The following is a 17213-nucleotide window of genomic DNA, read 5'->3' as shown; positions in this document are numbered from 1 at the left end:
AAACTTAGTGTCCATTTTGCTTGCAGTCACTGGTTTGCAGTGGTCACTTGGCACACAGATTGTGCCAGTGGTGTTCCTGAGCTTGCTTAAGAATGTCAGATGTATCACCTCAAATCTGGGTCCAAAACATTTGAACTTTTTAAAGGAATCAAAATAGATCTAAAATTTTTAGCACATTTATGCATTTTATCAGGTGCTTTACAGAGATGACATCCTGAAATGGAGAGGTGCCATTGCATGAAGTGAGCAGGACACTAGGTTTTTGCTTTAGGACTACAACAATAGAAACAATGAGCAATATTCCTGGTATGTCAAATTAACAGAGAACAGCTTTCTTCCTGTCCCTCTCCCCAACTGTGTTCTAATGACCTAGGGATTAGAGGACTTTGGTAGTTTTGTTTTGTTTTGTTTTGTTTTGTTTTTTTAAGAAGTGCCTTATTAACTAATAGTAATATGTATTATTAACACAGCATAAAATAGGTACAGTGTTAGACTCTGACTGATCACTAGCAGAACACAACTGGATAGACCTTTGGCCTGCACAGAGCCTCATGGAATTCACTTAGAATCTGTCCTGGCTTGAAGGTCCTTCCACAGGAATCTGGTTGATCAGCCAGGGGCTTAGCTTGTAAGCTATGTGGATCAGCTATGATCCAAAATCATGAATTGCCTCTGTGATTTCACAGAGAACATGCTATAAGAGATGCTGGAGTGTTATGAAGACTAAAAAGAGGTGGAAAGACAGCTGGACAAATTGTTTAAAATTTCCCATTTTGGGGAAATTTCACATCCCACATGCAGGCATATTTTTAGCCAGAGTTTGCCTTGAACCCAGCAAGTATGAAAAGCCTGTAAGTCAAAATTATTGAGCAGTCAGAGAGGTGAGCTGGGTTTTGCAGCTGCGAAGTAATAAACTAGTTTCTTGTGAAAGCACAGTGACTGAGAACTGGAGGGCTGCCCGTAGAGTAGAGTGCTGATTCTTGCTCCCAGAGTACTCTGTGCCACAGAAATTACCAGTAAATCATGATTATGACTGTGTCTTCCTACTGGCCTCTTGTAAACATTTCATTTTCTTCTCTCAGGCCTCTACAATGCTTCTTCCCACTTTAAATATTTTTACTCTGGTTTTTTACTATCTTTTACTTGTCATATTGGGGACTAAGGATTGAAATACTGCTACTGGGGAGAACTTTTAAGAGCCTGTGGTCTTGAAATGTAGTGTATAATCCTGCAGTGAATCTAGAGTGAATATTTGAGTAGTTTAGTATGGCTTTCATCAGCATCAGTGGTGCTAGGGCTAAAACAAGGTGCTGTTTCTCACAACTAAGGGAATCAAAATCCATCCCAGGTGTGAAGCTAAAGATTAAAGCATAACTGTGAATAAAGGTGGAAGAATCTGTTGGTATAGTTGTTTAAACTATCATTCAGCTAGTTACAGACCAGATTATGGACCTTGTATATCACAGCAGGGTTTGTAGAACCATCTATCTCGATGAAGAAAACATTCCTAAGTATGAACAAAATCTCTGTAGTTTGGTCCTATGATGGCAACTCAAACTGCAATCAAAGATGAGAAGAATGCATTTGGTTGCACATGCAGAAAGCAGGCTGAATTCAAACTCTAATCAAACCAATAAAAAACCTTCCTATGAATTTTGGACCTCCAAAATTCTATTCTCCTCTTTAAATTTTAGATTGGCATACTGACTGAATTAGAAGTAAATGACCAAGGGATCCATCTCCCCTTTAAAATTCAGAAAAAATGATATGAAATTCAGAGGGAAAAAAATTGGAAAACTCAATAAATATTTATACTGCATTTACCTGGAAATAGAAAGTAGCAATATTTTAGTCCTTTGGAGATCTCCCTTCTACCTGTTTTCCACTGTCAATATCTGTACTTTTCTTCTATCATTAAACTTGTCCCTTTCCTCTCTGCCTGTTTGTGGCTTTTTTCTTTGGTTTGACTGCTATTTTTTTGTTTCACTTCCATGTACAGACTGACAATATATTTTTGGGGGAAGTCTATTCCCTATGCTAGCCTGTAAACATGAAATCTCCTCCCTCCCCTTCCTCACCCTTTTGCTCCCTCCTTTCTTTCCCTCTTTCCAAGTTCAATCTGGAGTTGCACACATTATTTTAGGTGGACTTTAAGACACCAGTATGTACTCAGAATAAAGATCCCCTGCCAAAGGTAAGTAGTGCTGTGAAGAGACAGAAATCCAATCAGCCTCATATTGCCTTCTATGATTCTGCTTAGTCTCCTCCTGTAAAGCACATCTGTAAATTATAATCATAATTCTGTACTTGTTCACCCCACCACCAAAAGAATATTTCCTTTCCCTAATGAGATGTATAGCAGCTTTGTCCTTCCTCCACAAGTGTTGGTATTGATGCCTGTGGCTCCGAGACACAGGAGCTTAGAAAGTGCATCTATGCTGAAAAGCTGAATTTCAATCACATTTGCATTCAAATACAAGTATTTTATGTGGCCTAGAACAATGACAGAAGGATTTTTAAGGCACCAGTGAGAGTTAAAAACAAAAGTCAACTCTGAATTCAATTTCTTATATACACATCATCCTACACACATGGGACTTGGATCCAACTTGGCTTCAAGGCTCTTTTTACTAATCAGGTAAGTCTTTAATTCTTATTACTATTTCAAAAGGCTGCTCTGCCTACCGTAACAGGTTTATCCAAGATGTAATCTCATGTGAAACAGATATTTAGAGGAAAGCTGAGCTGCTCGTTGTCATGGGTCCAGATGAAAAGCTAAAGTCAAACGTAGTTGAAATGTCAAGGAAATGAATTGTTTGTGTAGAGGAGCCATCTGAAATTTCACTTGGAAAGGGAAGTGAGCTTTTGTAAATGGTTTTTTGAAGAAGCTATTACAATTATTTTATATAATATAGCAAGACTGGCAAGATGTGGTTGTAATCTTTGCTATGGAAGCATATTTAAAAGTGATTTTTAAGCCGTGTCCAATAACAATACTTCCAGTATTTTCACATTAAAGGAGGAATTTGTTTTAGGACTATTTTAACACATTTAATTACAGCACTGACTGGAAGTACTATAATGCACCAGTTTTGACCTCACATTCTAGACAGCCTTTCATAGAAACAGCTACCTCAATCAAGGGTTAATATACCTTCAATTTATGATTAAGTTATAAACATCCTGCTATATAACTGAAGTTTTGTTTTGGAGATGAGTGGCTTCAGCCAAAGAGTTAAAATTTCTACTGCAAAAATAAAAGACAAAATTTAGTTCTTCAACAAAGAACTGCTTAACTCCTCCTCCATTCTCTAAAGGAACCATTCTTACTATGTTCCTTCTTGTCAAAAAATAATATATTATGAAACAACCAGAAAGATATTTCAATGCATTTTTCCTGTAGGGACATTTATAATGTAAACATTACCACCTCTTATAAGTAAGCCTGATTGTTTTGCTTCCTGCTCTCCTAAGGAAGAAACAAAAAATGAGAGGCTGAGGTACCAGCAGACTCAAACAAACAAACAAACAAACAAACAAAAAAATTAGGAAGTATGGAGCTTGTGTGTTGGTTCAGATAGAAAAATTCGTGCTAAGTGTCAGAGCAGAAATTTTGAGAGAAAACACTACTGGGATTAGAGGGAGGCAAGCTATGGGGACAAAACTCCATAAAAAAACAATGACTACACAGGGTAAAATACCTGTTAGAGGCTTTTGAAATACTGAAGGTAAAAGAACAACCAGCAAGAGGGGCTCATCTATTCTGCATATAGAGACAGCTGACTATTTCCAGACATTTCCTGAATTTTTTGGGTTTTTTTTGAACTCTGATAAAAGATTATAAGCAGTTACAAAGAGAACTTCACACCAGATGATGTGATTTGGCAGGAGCATTGCTTATCAAGTATCCAGGATGACAGCTCAACAAAGGACCAGCATGACCCTCACATGCTGCTGCTCCAGCTGTTCTGGACTGGGCAATGCTCTGTATACTGTGAAGCAGGGGAACAGCAGGGAAATGACAACAACTAACACTATGCAAAATGTTTCTCCTCTCTTTTTTCCAGGATCCTTTTCCAGATTTGCTAGCTTTAAAATTCCAAACCCTTTGGTTCTAAAAAGTTCCCCTCTTCCACTCTTGCCTTTTTGCATCATGCAACTTTCTGTACCTGAAGTCAAACACCCGGGATTCCACTGATTGCTTTGGTGGTTTTGCATGGCAAGTGCAAATCTTAGTTACACAGCTTGGCATAATGGCATTCTATACTGGCTCTGCTCAGCTTGGAATGGAAACACTATATGAAGAAGAAACTTGATAAGATCTTCAAAACCCTGTGGATTCAGAAGCTCTGAATGAACTCACTGCTAATAGAACTCTTGGGAAAATACGTAATCCTGGTAATTTCATGGCAGTCTTGGTGCCCCCATCACAACTTCACAGTACCCATGACAACAACTGGTCTTGTTTTACAGTAGACATTACTTTTGCATGCAATTACATAAAGGAGCAGTTGGAATCACTCAAGAGTTATGTTTGACAAGTGGTTTTCAGGCTGGTTGCTTACCAAAGGAAGCCCTCCATGTTTTCATCAAATGATTTAAAAAGTAGAAAAGATCCTGAAGCTCTATGTTGAAATGATCTCTACAGATGCACACTTGAACTCTTTCTTTACGAGCTAAGACAAACCATATGACAGTAATCCTATGGGTTTAATATTTGCTTCCTTAAGTAAGGCAGACAGACTTTTTCTTTCTGTGCTAATCAAGTCTCCAGTTATCCTCTACAGCATTTAAAGGAAAAATTTATTCTTCATTGTAATGATCTTGACAAACTTTGTAATTGCAGTGCATGTGAAACCTGCACAAACATCTGTGTTAATATCATAACTGCACATTCCCTTAGGCTGAGAAAACTCAGCTGTGAGAGAAGTAACTTCCTGAATTTACAGATTAACTACTGGATGAAGGCTTCCTTTGTGGGGAATTAATGTAAAACCAGCATTTTCAAACAAGAATCCTCATTCTTTTGTACATCTTTAAGACAGAAATCTTAAACCAGAGACTCCACTCATAACTCCAGGCAATTCAAAGATAAGATGCTATGAAAATAACCAGATCATTTATAAATAGGTGTCAAGACTGAACTGTTGAACAGATGGAGTGTTTCTCTTGATGTTTCCATCTAGATCTGAAACAGCAGATTGTAATGGTTTTAAGAAACATACAACAAACAGAAGAAAAGGAGGAACATTACAGAAGTAAAATACATTCCCAATCACAGGGCACGTTGGATTACAAAGAGTGACATGGAGCACAACATTCAGTTTCAGTGTGAGCTTTAACTGATTGAGAAGCAAAGAATTCAGCACATTTATATTATAAGCAAAAGTTTCCATACTGTAAAAACCTATGGACAAATATTTTCAGTTTTTTAAAAGGTCCTTTTTTTCCCCAAAAAACATAAATAGCTGCTAGTGATTTTTGGCTTTGATTTGTGAGAATGTTACTTCTCACAGCCCCTCTATGCAGGTTGTTGTTGGTACGTGGCATTATACTGCAAACAAAAGCAAAATATCTGGCATCCAGGTACACTTGGTTTTCTTCCTAGGGTACTGAAGCGGTACTGATGCAAGCACCTGACACTGTGTATGTAGAATTGTCAGAAAAACAATATTAAACACTGCTGTTTGGATTGCAAAGTGAGGCACTTGGAATTCTTGTTGCCTGTGTCAGCATAATCCAACCTCCTTGGTTTGTGTGGCCAGAACATCTGCAATCATGTCATATCTGGTTCCTTTTGCTGTAGGATTCCAACCAGGGATTCCCATCTGACAAACAGCTCTTTGCTGCTTTGTTTTGACATAATTCCATGCTCAGCACCATTCCTTACTCAATGCACACCCTTCAAAGGGTGCCCTTCATACTGAACTCTTTTCTTACAGATTTTTGCTCTTAGCACCCAAATCATTCAGAAGCCAGGGTTCATCTTTACACTGCTGCACTGCTCATCTTTACGCTACAAATGAGTAAAAAATGCACTGATTGAGCAGCACTGACAGCAGGGCACTCTGTGGCCCTGGTTGGCCAGTTCAAGGCACTTCAAGGCATCTCCAGAGGACAGCAGCACACTCAGTGGTTACTCTGTCCATGTGATCCTTAACATCCTTCTGTAAGTGTTAACAGCTGGCAGACTCCAGGTGGAATTTCAGAAAGGGAAGACTCAGTGACCAGCTATTAATTCCAACCTGCAAAACCACCCTTTTTTTACAATATAGTCCTGTGTTAGAGAACACTAATATTTCCTAAATGAATCCCTGAAATGGCACTGGTGGGGCAGAAATCCTGAAATTTAATCAAAATGCATCAGGTCTGGGCAATTTGAATCTGGTGCTTTCATTTTAGAGCTTTGGAACAGCTGACCTTTCAACTTCACTAGCATTGCTTCAAGGTAGCTTTTTAAGAGCCAAAATAAACCCTGAAATACAATCATGGGGCACACTGTACCAGGAGTTTGAACCACCAGATACTAGTAGGAATGAATGAAACTCTCCTACCTCACAGGACATGGGGCTGGAACAGGCTGTGCTGCTGTTGAGCCTGCATAAAGCTCTCAGTATAAATGTTCACACACAGGGACATTTACACGGAAATATGGGACACTTCAGACACAAAGATTTGTGTCAAACCAGTTCTAAAGCAGGCACGGGTACCACATCTCTAGGTAGAAAAGCCAGAAAAAAGGTCCAACTTTGTACTGGTAGCCGTGCAATATAAAATCCAGGAGGTGGCAGCAAATGCTCTTCCTTCCAAGAAATAAACAGTTTATTCCAAGGAAATCTAAGGTGCCTATGGCCAAAAGTTTCAGACATTTGCTTTCTACAGCCATAAATGTATTGTATTTTGAGAACTGCATATGGATAAAGATTAAATGCTAATGAAAAGCTGATTTTCTTTCATTTGCACAGGTGCAAAGTGAGCTAATTAAATAATTTATTACAAGTTAGCAACAGTCTTGGTTTTTTTAGTCACACAGGCATTTTTATAGTAGTGAAGGCCTAATTCTAATAATTTACTTTCTTCTTCTACCATTACATGACAAGTAAAATTTGCTTTATTTCCAAAAGCAAAATTTTTCACAAATTTTGTTATACAGCTTACATGTCTTGCCACAAAATTTATGTGAGGTGGCTGACAGAAACTTCTTCCTTAGTCTGTATTCAAATTATGAAAACAAGATTGTTCTCACTTGAAATAACACCACATTTAGAAACAATCTGAATTTAGAATAAATTAGATTCCAATCCTAAAATTCCCTATACATTTTCAGAATCAAGCCCTGACAAGACAGCTTTAAGGAAGTCAGGATCAGGCCTGGACTGTGTGATTCTAATCTATTTCTGGTCTCAGTACAGCCACTGAGAGGATTTTAGTTGTAAGACAGGTGAGATTCCCTCCTTCCCTAGTCATTAGCCAAATTTCTTCATTCTCATTTTAGTCTACTGTAAAATATTTCAAGAGTTTCAAATAAAAATTATTTTCCCATTTTATTTCAAAACTTTTGGTAGTTGAATTTTAAAATAGCTGTAGCATTTACTGCAGAGCTGGCAGCATTTCAGAGAGAAATTATTTTTTCATTACATAAAGTTTAAATAATAAAAGATTTGGGACAAAAAAAAAGCTGTAATAATATTAACAGTATGTCTCCATTCCATACTCAGCTCAGTTTAAAAAGCTGTAGTGCTCCTTTCATGTTAGTAAAAAAAAAAAGAAAGAAGGAAAGAATTGAAAGGCATAAAAATTCAGTATTATTTACTTTGTCCTAGCATTTTCTCAGTGGTTTGGTCTCTAACTGGAGTGGCCATTACAAGCCCATAGAAGACCAAAGGAGAAATGCATCCTTGGGCTTTGTATAAAGACAGAGTCACTTTTTGAGATAAACCAACTGTTTTATCTGCTTCCTCCTCCTTTGTCCCCTTTCTGTGTAAACAGCATCCAGGAACTATTGTTAACTCAGATTTTAATGTGCTTTTATATGGGACTAAGGACAAGGACCATAACGAAAAGACAAAAATAAAATTGCTTTAATGACTTAAACACGAAGGTCCAACTTTTTCAAGTGACTTCATTAGGGAGGAGTTTATGTGGAGAGTTTCACTGGATTATTCAGAGTCCAATCCACTTTTTTCTCCTTGACTGGTAAAAAGACACCCACACCCACACCCCACAGAGTTTTCTCTTACTGAGATGTGCCACCTGAGACAGAAAAGCTTCTGGGAAATAATTTCACTAAGTAGTATTATGCATTCTTATTTAGTCTGGAAAAGGAAAAAGACCATTCTGACTCCTGCCTTCAAAATTGCACTATTTTATGAACCTAAGTATTGTTATTTTTGTCTTGCAGCTGTTCATAATTAACAAGAAAATTGAAATAGCTGTAAGTTCCAAATAGCCCATTTTTCCTGACTGTTGGTAAACATATTCTTGAATCAAAGGTAGACAGTCACACTCATCCATCTTACATTAACTAGATCTATACATGCACAAACCTAAGTATTGCTTTCACATTCATTTTCTTGTATATGGAATTAGTTCCTTTTGGAAGTAGTATTATATAAATATTAGTTTATATTAACATATATTTTATAAATATCAGAAATTCTTGCCAAGTCATAAATGTTTACTTCAGTGAGCCATTTATAACTAGTTTGCATTTTCAAAATCAGTGGTAATTTAAAACTAACCTAAACAGTTTAATCTGTTTGCAGAGACATCCAAGGCACTTAGTAGCTGTCAGGATTCTTTGATTGCAAAGAACAGTTCTAAATGGCTCTTTCTCTTCTTTACATTTAGGAATCACTTTCCCTTCAATAACTATCATAGAAAAGGGTTTTTTTCCCTCTGAAAACATCCAGGAACTGAAAAAGAATAAATTAACCAGTGTAGAAGGTTCTTGTTTGTCTTGCTGCATAATACTTCAATATTCTAATAACTGTTTACCACAAGATTATAGGAATACAAAATGTGATAAAGTAATAATTCTTGTAGCATTTCATTTTTCTCTCCTTCCGTGGTTTCTGAGGTGAAGATTGGAAAATCTCTACCCCTCTTTTTATGATTTTCTTCTAGTTTAAGGGACAAAGAGGGGACAGTAATTATTCTCTAGTTACACTTCATGTTATCCACTGTATCTGGGGTTTGTGCATTGTTTCTAGTACATGCTTGTCAACAGATCTACCTCCAAGATTTAAATATAAAGGGGGAATATTAGAAAGTATTAGCATATCTGGCTGCTGCTGTCCAGCAGGTGAATGATGAATTTTAGTAATTGGAATTTGCCTTAATTCCAGAGTTTGTTAGCTTGAAGAGGCTGAACACCAAAGTAGTGTGTTAATTAGTTAGTGGGGATCTTCTTCCTCAAATTCTTCCAGGCTCTTACGGAATGGACAAAGTTCTTCCCATGTATTGAATTCAGCCTTCTTCCAGATAAAACACCTGGAATGCTATTTACCCTCAGAGGTTTTGTCCTCTCACAATCCAAGAAGATAAATACTAGTTAAACCCACACACTGTTCAGTCCTTACTTCATGGAAGCAGAGATTATCCTTACTTTACCAAAGCTAGAGGAAACAGATGTGCATTTTCACATTTTGTAATTTCAAAGTTAAAACCCAGCCTATTTATTATAGATAATAATAGAAGTCTTTACAACTTTTTTCTGAGACAAGCTGTCAAGTGGGAAATAGAAGCCCAGACCAGGACTTCTACCTAAACAATACAATAGAATGATTCATTTTGATTAAAAAGTATTAAAACACAGTTAATAACTCACCATTCTCTGATTAAACTCTGTCGAAGACAATTAGTTCCTGCTTTATAACTTATGGTCACACCAAAAAGATACTTCCAAAACTTGATGAACTCTGGAGTTTTTCTCTGAACAGGACAGACTAAACAGTATATTCATCTAAAGGTCTTAAAAAGCCAGATATTTTATCCAACACTTGTTTAAGCAGTATCATTTACCTCTGCATCTCTGAAATCCTACAAAGTATACACAGGGCTTTGAACTGGAATTTCTGTTGAAAAAGGGAAACTTTTCTGTTCTAGAACCCTACTGAGATAAGCTAACACAATTAGACTAACAAGGTGAGCCTCTTTGATCTTCTTCTTCATCCCTCTCTCCAACCTCATCTTCTTAATTGCTTTATCTGCTTAATTACCACCTAATTTCTTGTGGTTTGAGTTATCTGATTAATTTCTAACATATGGGGGTGTGTGGGTGGGAGTCATAATGTTGGGGAGTTTTCTCTCCGGAAATGCAAACCAGAAATAGCTGATCATAGGTAAGAGGTGAAAGGATAGTCCTGTCATAATGCATTGGTTGTGAAACTTGTCAAAACTCTCATGACATAACCTCTGAGTACAACTACACTTTTTAAAAAAGATTCAGGCTAAGTATGACCCAACTGGCTGAAAATTATGAAATCTGAAGTCTCTTCCTCATTTTCCATCTCTCATACAGAAGGCTGATATTACAACATAACTTAAAACCTGAAGCAGTGGTCGTTCAAGTTTCTTAAGTGCAGCAAAGTCCTGTGGCATAAACACTAAAATGTGACATTTCTATGTGAATTTTTGCTAGATCAGCTATACCTTGAATGATCACACACCTGGTTGGCTGTTCTCTAGTTTATGCTCACAGTGCTTCAAGTTTGGGAAGCTCATTAAAAAAATAACACAGGGTAATGTAGTTTAGAGTGAATTCTAGCAAAGTCTCTGGCAAAAAGAGCCAGGAATTTCACAGCAGATTTCAGAATTAAAGGCATTAAAGCCTGAGGACATGAATCAATGAGTGTAAATCAGTGAGTTTAGGAACCACATTTACAGAGACTGTAAGAACAAGGTAATTTGTGCAACACAGAGAGCAGGTCTGGCTTGGGGACAGGCTGTACCTGCTTCGTGCGCTGCCAAATGGCTGCTACAGCAGAACCTTCTCACAAACACAGTTTCTGTTTCAAAGTGCTGCATTACTAAGAAGATTAGGATTTTTCAAAAATGAATGGATTGCTCCTATAAGTGGGTCAGAATGTACTGAAATTCTGTGGGCATTGCCTTTTAAAGAAGCCAAAAGTAGAGTCATGTAAGGGTATTAAGTGAATGATTGCATTAACGCCTTGAATTGCTTGTGTTCACTTTTGTGCCCCAAAAAGTGAAAACTAGGATAAGTCTAATAATTTTCAAGCAAGAAAAGCCTTTCTTAAAAGGAGATTGCCAGAGATATGTTCTTGGACAGATGTCGTAGGCAGAGCCTGTTATCAAATAAATTAGGCCGTGCCTAATGTTAGAAAGAATCTTGTAAACACACATAGAACTGTCACAACATGACTCCCTTCTGCATTTAGAATGGTCTTTTCAGAGCAAGGCACATCAGGTAAGTAGTGGGAAAGCTGCACAGTTGCTAATGCCGCTGTACTTTTTCAGTAAAAGCCTGATTTGGTCTGCTTACTTTCCTCAAAAATTCAATTTCCTGTGTCTTTGTTCCTTTTCTTTCTCTGCCTCCTGCCTTTCCAGTAAATTAAAGTTCTAAAAGATACCCATAGATATAAAAAGGGACTGCCAGGATGTCACATGCCTTCAGTGTCTTTTATTCTAGTTTGGAAGTGAAGAAAAGGGGCTTCCTTTCTTGCTGGTTAATAACTGTATTTGGTATTTTGTCTTCCTAGGGAAGGAGCAGTGGCCGCTCATTATCGCTTCCTGGGAGACCTTCTTCATTCATCCCTCGAGCCATGTCTCCTACTTCTCCTCTTGTATTTCAGCCTGCCCCTGACTACTTCAGCAAGCCAGACACAGCAGCTGACAAGCCTGGCAAGAGACTGACTCCCTGGGAAGCAGCAGCCAGATCTCCCCTTGGCCTAGTGGATGAAGCTTTTGGCCCCCAAAGCATGCAGGAATCCATTGCTGCTAACGTGGTATCGGCCGCTCGCAGGAAAACACTTCCTGAGCCACCAGATGAATGGAAATTTAAAGTTTCTTACGAGCCCCCAGCCCCAGGTGGTAGTGTAGCCTTATTGGGAGGGAAGCAGTCAGGGGTTCTATCACCCCAAAAAAGCTCCCTGTCTGCCCCAAGTGCCCCCAACCAGGCTGGCCCTAAGCTGCAGTATCCCTACTGCACTCAGCGCTCCACAACGGATCCTGACATAATGTCCATGGATTCCAGGTCTGACTATTGCTTGTCAACAGCTGATTCAAACTACAATCCACAGCCAAGGGGATGGAGGCGTCCAACATGAGCAGCTGAAGGGTCTGGGGCATTTTCCCTTCCTCCAGCTCAGCAAGCCCTAAGATTTGAGTTGGAGAAGGAAAGTTTCTTGCTGGCCTGGTGATCTCTGAAGTAAAAAAATGAGGAGACAAAATTGAATGGAACACAGTTTTCACATGACTACAGCGCTAGCAGCCTCTAGAATAGACTCAGTTTTACACCTACAATTGTTCTGTTTGTCAAAAGGCAAAAATATGCATTTCTTGGGGTGAGGGGGGAGATGAAAGTGGGGCAATCCATGTACTCGATACAAAAATCTAGCAAGGATGTAGAAAGTGACAGCAAAATTGCTTGCAGTTAAGCTAATGTGAAAAAAAAGTAAAATAAGGGCATTTTAAAACCAAGAAATATTTTACAGATCTTGTAGGTTTCCTGAGAATGTTGACATGAGTTCCAAGTTACTAAATATAGTCAGATTTGCAAAAGTTCTGATGAAAGTGGAAGACTTTGAAGCACTGGCTTATTTGCCATATGGTTTTCACTGCATTTCTATAATGAGCTAAGAAAGTAAATCCATGAATATTTTTACTGTGGCAACAGTTAAAATACATCTGTGGCAATGGCACATGAATCACCACAATATGTAGATACAGGAAATCATACACAGTCATTCATTTCAAGATAGATTTCAAGACAGTTTTACATCTTGTAATTAATCTGAAAACACCAGGAAGAAAGGCATTGTTAATAGAGATCAATACCATGATACTTGAACAACAAAAGAGATAAGGAATGTATTTAAACTGGATTGCAAGTTATTTTTGTAATAAACTATCAAACAAGTCAGAGGCTGAACAGCCTTTATTTCTCTGTGAAATGCACTATTTGCTGAGCATTTACTGCTCCAGTGCCTGGTAATCCAACTGGCTGGGCAGTTATTAGTGTTTCTAAGGTAGCTCAGTGTTTAGAAAGCTTTTGAGTTGTATCCTCAGTTGGGAAGACATAGATAAGTTGTCTAGCAAGGACAGTTCCTGCTCTACGTAGAAGTTGGCATGTGACAGAGGGTTCCTGATACGTGGTGCACGGTGCGAGTCTAGGAGCAAATCTTTGGGTGGTTGGTTATACCTAAGTGATGTTGATGGATCTGAAGGGATGATGAATAATTTTTGCTGGCGAGACATACCTTGCATTTGCAGCTTATTTAAACAAAAGAAATATGTGGCTAAAAATGTACGTATTCCAAGATTCCTGGGTAGTTTAGATATTGTTAAAGTATTAAATTAACACCCCCAGTTTTAAGAAGTGATGTCAATCCTTATTCTGTGGGGAATTCTTGAAGGATCTGTCAAGCACAGTCAGCTGAAATTACTGCAGAAGCACTATTAACTCTCCTTAGTTTCATTAAGGCTGTCACTGTGAGTGAAGGGATTCGATTAGAAAAAACTAAAACATATATGCGGCAAGAAAAGATACAAAATATTCCCATCAGCAAAGAATTTTCACTTATAGCAATTATAAAATGTAATTGGTATGAAGGAGAAAGGAAAATTAAATCTAAGTTCAGCTGAGTTAGAACTTTCCCTAAAAGCAAATAATTACAGGAAAAAATATAGCCTTAATGAGTTTAAGTTGGCAAAAATTCTGTAGCCAAACAGAAGTCTCCCTAATATTAAACTGATCCTTCTGACCAATCAGGAAATGAAGATATGAGACTAGTAAACCTTTAGCATAGAATCATATTGCTGTAGCACTTTACAAATTTATTTCACAATATGAATTTACAAAAAAAAAAAAAAGTGATTTAGAAAAATTACATGAACAAGGCTGCCATGATATGCCTGAAAATGTGCTTTGCACCTCAGAGTTATATGTGCACATAATCAGAGTAAATTTTCCTGCCACACAGGCAAAAATATATATCTCTCTGTAGTCCCTTTATGTCTCCTTTTATCACAATTGGGAATATTCCACCAGTGGGACTGTGGAAGTCCACTTAGCCTTGAGGGGGCTTATCCTCATATCTAGCACTATTGCCCTAGAAATACATGCCAAATCTTCACTTAATTTCCATTAAATTATAAATCAAATTGAAATCCAGTGAAATTTATAGTTCAAGGTCATCAAGGCTTAAACTATTCAATAAATACCAATGCATATGCATTTTACAGAAGGCCTACATTCTTAAAAGTGCATGCCTCTTACATATTTTGCTGACCTGTGCTCCATATTTAGATAGCAAAACAAGTTTCTGTTTCCAGGTCAAGTTCAGGTTTCTAACTGTTTCTTTTACATCATTAAAAAGAAAACTAGATTAATGAGTTTGGATTAAGGCATATTTTTACCCAACACCATTATTTTAATTCTAAGAATTGAACACCTAACTTTTACAATCCCATTGAATGTAGTGGTGTGAATTCTGAGATCATTCATCTACCAGAAGCTTGATTTTAAGGTACATGCAATTAAAAATTGCCAAAAGCGTTTTTAAATTTTGATATTGCAAAAAAAAGTTATGATACAAAGCGATCTTGGAAAGGATTTAATGTTGTGATCATATGACATTACAGGAAAACATTCTCTAGGATGAAGCCCTATTTCCCCACCCCAAATAGGCAACAAACTTGGAAGTGAAGAGTTTCAGACAGGACGACTGACTTTCTGTCAACATCCCTAGAACAAAAATTGTGCAGCCTTGTAATTTCATCCTATACAGAAGTAGGAATGAATCTCTCAGTACTTCTATGAACATGAGAATTTCTGATGCTGAATTCCATGTGGCTTTGTATTGTATTATAGATTAATTTGGGTGTTTAAAATTACCTACTCCAGATGGTTTTGGTTTTTTTTCCTCCCGCTGAGGATTTCCTAGCTCTCTTTCCCACATGGATTCTCCCATATCTAATATGGAAGGACTTCCCAGTGCAGCATGTCCCTCAATAGCAACACTGGTAAGTGGATCTGGCCTCCCCGACGCCGTCTATTTTTACAAAGTCTGTGGGCAATGGATTGTCTCTGAGATCTGTTCCTCTGCTGCAGAGAAATGGAACTAATAAACATTTTTGAAGTTATTAATGGGAGGGCAGACATGAGGGCAGGCATGCAGACAGATCACATAGCCTTGTTTGGAAGGAAATCAGGCTAAATCCAGATTGAGATCATGTAGTGATTTCTAAGAAAGCAGCAGGCCCAGGCCAGCAAATGAAATATTCATGCATCAGAACTTTAAAAGGACCCCACAGCATTTTCCACTTTCTGTCCTTCACCCCATTCCTCCACTAGCAAAGCATCTTTCTATCAAATAGTTGTGACTGTTGTGTGTGAGTTCTGAATATATTAACGCAAGTAATTAATACGTTTGCTTTTGAATGCACAGATCTGCTCAGTAAATGTGAGGAAAAACTTCTCTTGATATTTTAAATTGTTGGCTTTGTGCTCACCCTCAGAGGTGTGTCTCTGTTAATGTGCAGAGCATTTGAATACACAATATAACTGAAAATTTAGTTTCTTTAGTTATGTTAGATGATTATGTTCACAACTCTTGTTCATAGTTTGTTTTCATTTCGGTGTGCTTCAACACAACCAAATATCTATTCACACTGCATTTCTGCCTAGTAGCAAGAGACTGTGTTATCTTTATAAAAGACTTTTCACTTCTAAAGACTTTTGCTCATTGCAAAGGACACTTTATTTGACAGTGCATGCCAGTGATGTAAATTGTATCACATAATAAAGTGATTTGACCAATCAGATGAGAAACACAATTTTGTTTTCCCTAAATTCTTGTCTGTTTGTTTAAATAATCTGAACCCAAGTAAAGCCTAATCTCTTTTTTTCTGCACCATTTTTAGACTCACTGACTTTGCCTGTCAGTGACCTCGGGCTGGTATGAGCTTCTAGAAGCTTAAATCAGCATCAGGTCAAAAGGCAACTTATCAAATTTAGTGGAATTTCACTTCCATACTGACTAAGCAGAGGAAAGAAACACAGTGAAGCACAATCTACCCAGGTTAAATAATACAAACAAAACAGTTTTAAATGTTTGGACATTTTCATCCCAACCACAAAAGTCTGCAACTAAAATCTACTTACTGTACTTACTTGTCTACTTTACTTGCACCTAATTCTCTGTTTAGTTTCTTGTTCATTGCTGTTATTCTCATTGTTTATTCTCAACTGAAACATACTGTTCAAATATGAAATAATTATTGTGAATAAATTGTGAACCCAGTCTGTACACTATGCAGGCTATTTGGATAAATAGTTATTCAGAAAATAAGGCCAGCACACACAATCTAGCTGTGGAAAGTCAGATGAGATTTTCACTATAGACATGAAATGAATCCCAAAGCAGTTTTTGCATTTGTACATCAAGCAGGATTTTGTCTGCAGTACAAGAAAAATGATTAATGCATGTAAAACTCAGGGAACTGAAAAAGCTCCACAATAGCATTTTAAGAGCTTTGCTCTACAAAAGATTTATAAGGTTATAAGAGAACCCAGTACTATTCCTTTCCATGGCTACATGTCCATTCTTCTTTGGTAAGTTCTTAAATACATCATAAAGAAAGGAAGCATAAGCCAAATCCACAGTTTAACATAACTCCCTTGACTTCTGTAATTGCAACAGATTAAAAATCTTCCTGCCATGGGAACAGTCATAGGTTTTGTAGGATGTTGCACTCTGCAGAGAATGTACCCTGGGTTTCTTGGAATGCCCTCGATTTTCTGGTGCATTCATCAACGCTTAAGAGCATTTAAAATTACTCCAGTGTGGCAGACTGCTCCCTTTCTGAATGTGAGGCTGGTGGAATGAGGAATTTAAAGTCCAGAAAGGCAGACATTTCCAGGCCAGCATCTGGTTTTCCTCAAACTGAGCATTTGTGCTTTGAAATTGTTCCCTGGATATATTATTGGACCTTAAAAGAAGCCTTGTGTTGCTGCTGAGTCAGAAACA

At 37.6% G+C, this 17213-nt stretch overlaps 2 protein-coding genes across 3 annotated transcripts in view; one reads left to right on the top strand and one right to left on the bottom strand.

The window, feature by feature from the left end:
* The window catches only part of SYNPO2 (synaptopodin 2), a 78677-nt gene extending 62179 nt beyond the window's left edge, over positions 1–16498 (top strand). Inside the window, exon 5 of one of the 2 annotated variants that reach the window (XM_085579325.1) lies at positions 11724–16498. In XM_085579325.1, the coding sequence (XP_085435451.1) occupies positions 11724–12290 (567 nt within the window). In that variant the 3' untranslated portion in view covers positions 12291–16498. Of the gene's footprint in view, positions 1–4067; positions 11658–11723 lie in introns of those variants that run through there. The other variant, XM_085579326.1, reaches the window with a different exon arrangement.
* SEC24D (SEC24 homolog D, COPII component) overlaps positions 1–17213 on the bottom strand; it is a 157151-nt gene that overhangs the window by 118521 nt on the left and 21417 nt on the right. The window lies entirely within an intron of this gene.

This window comes from Lonchura striata, chromosome 4 (assembly GCF_050655825.1).
Source record: "Lonchura striata isolate lonStrDom1 chromosome 4, ASM5065582v1, whole genome shotgun sequence".
Taxonomy (NCBI): Eukaryota; Metazoa; Chordata; class Aves; order Passeriformes; family Estrildidae; genus Lonchura; species Lonchura striata.
This window is presented reverse-complemented; position numbering and strand designations above follow the sequence as displayed.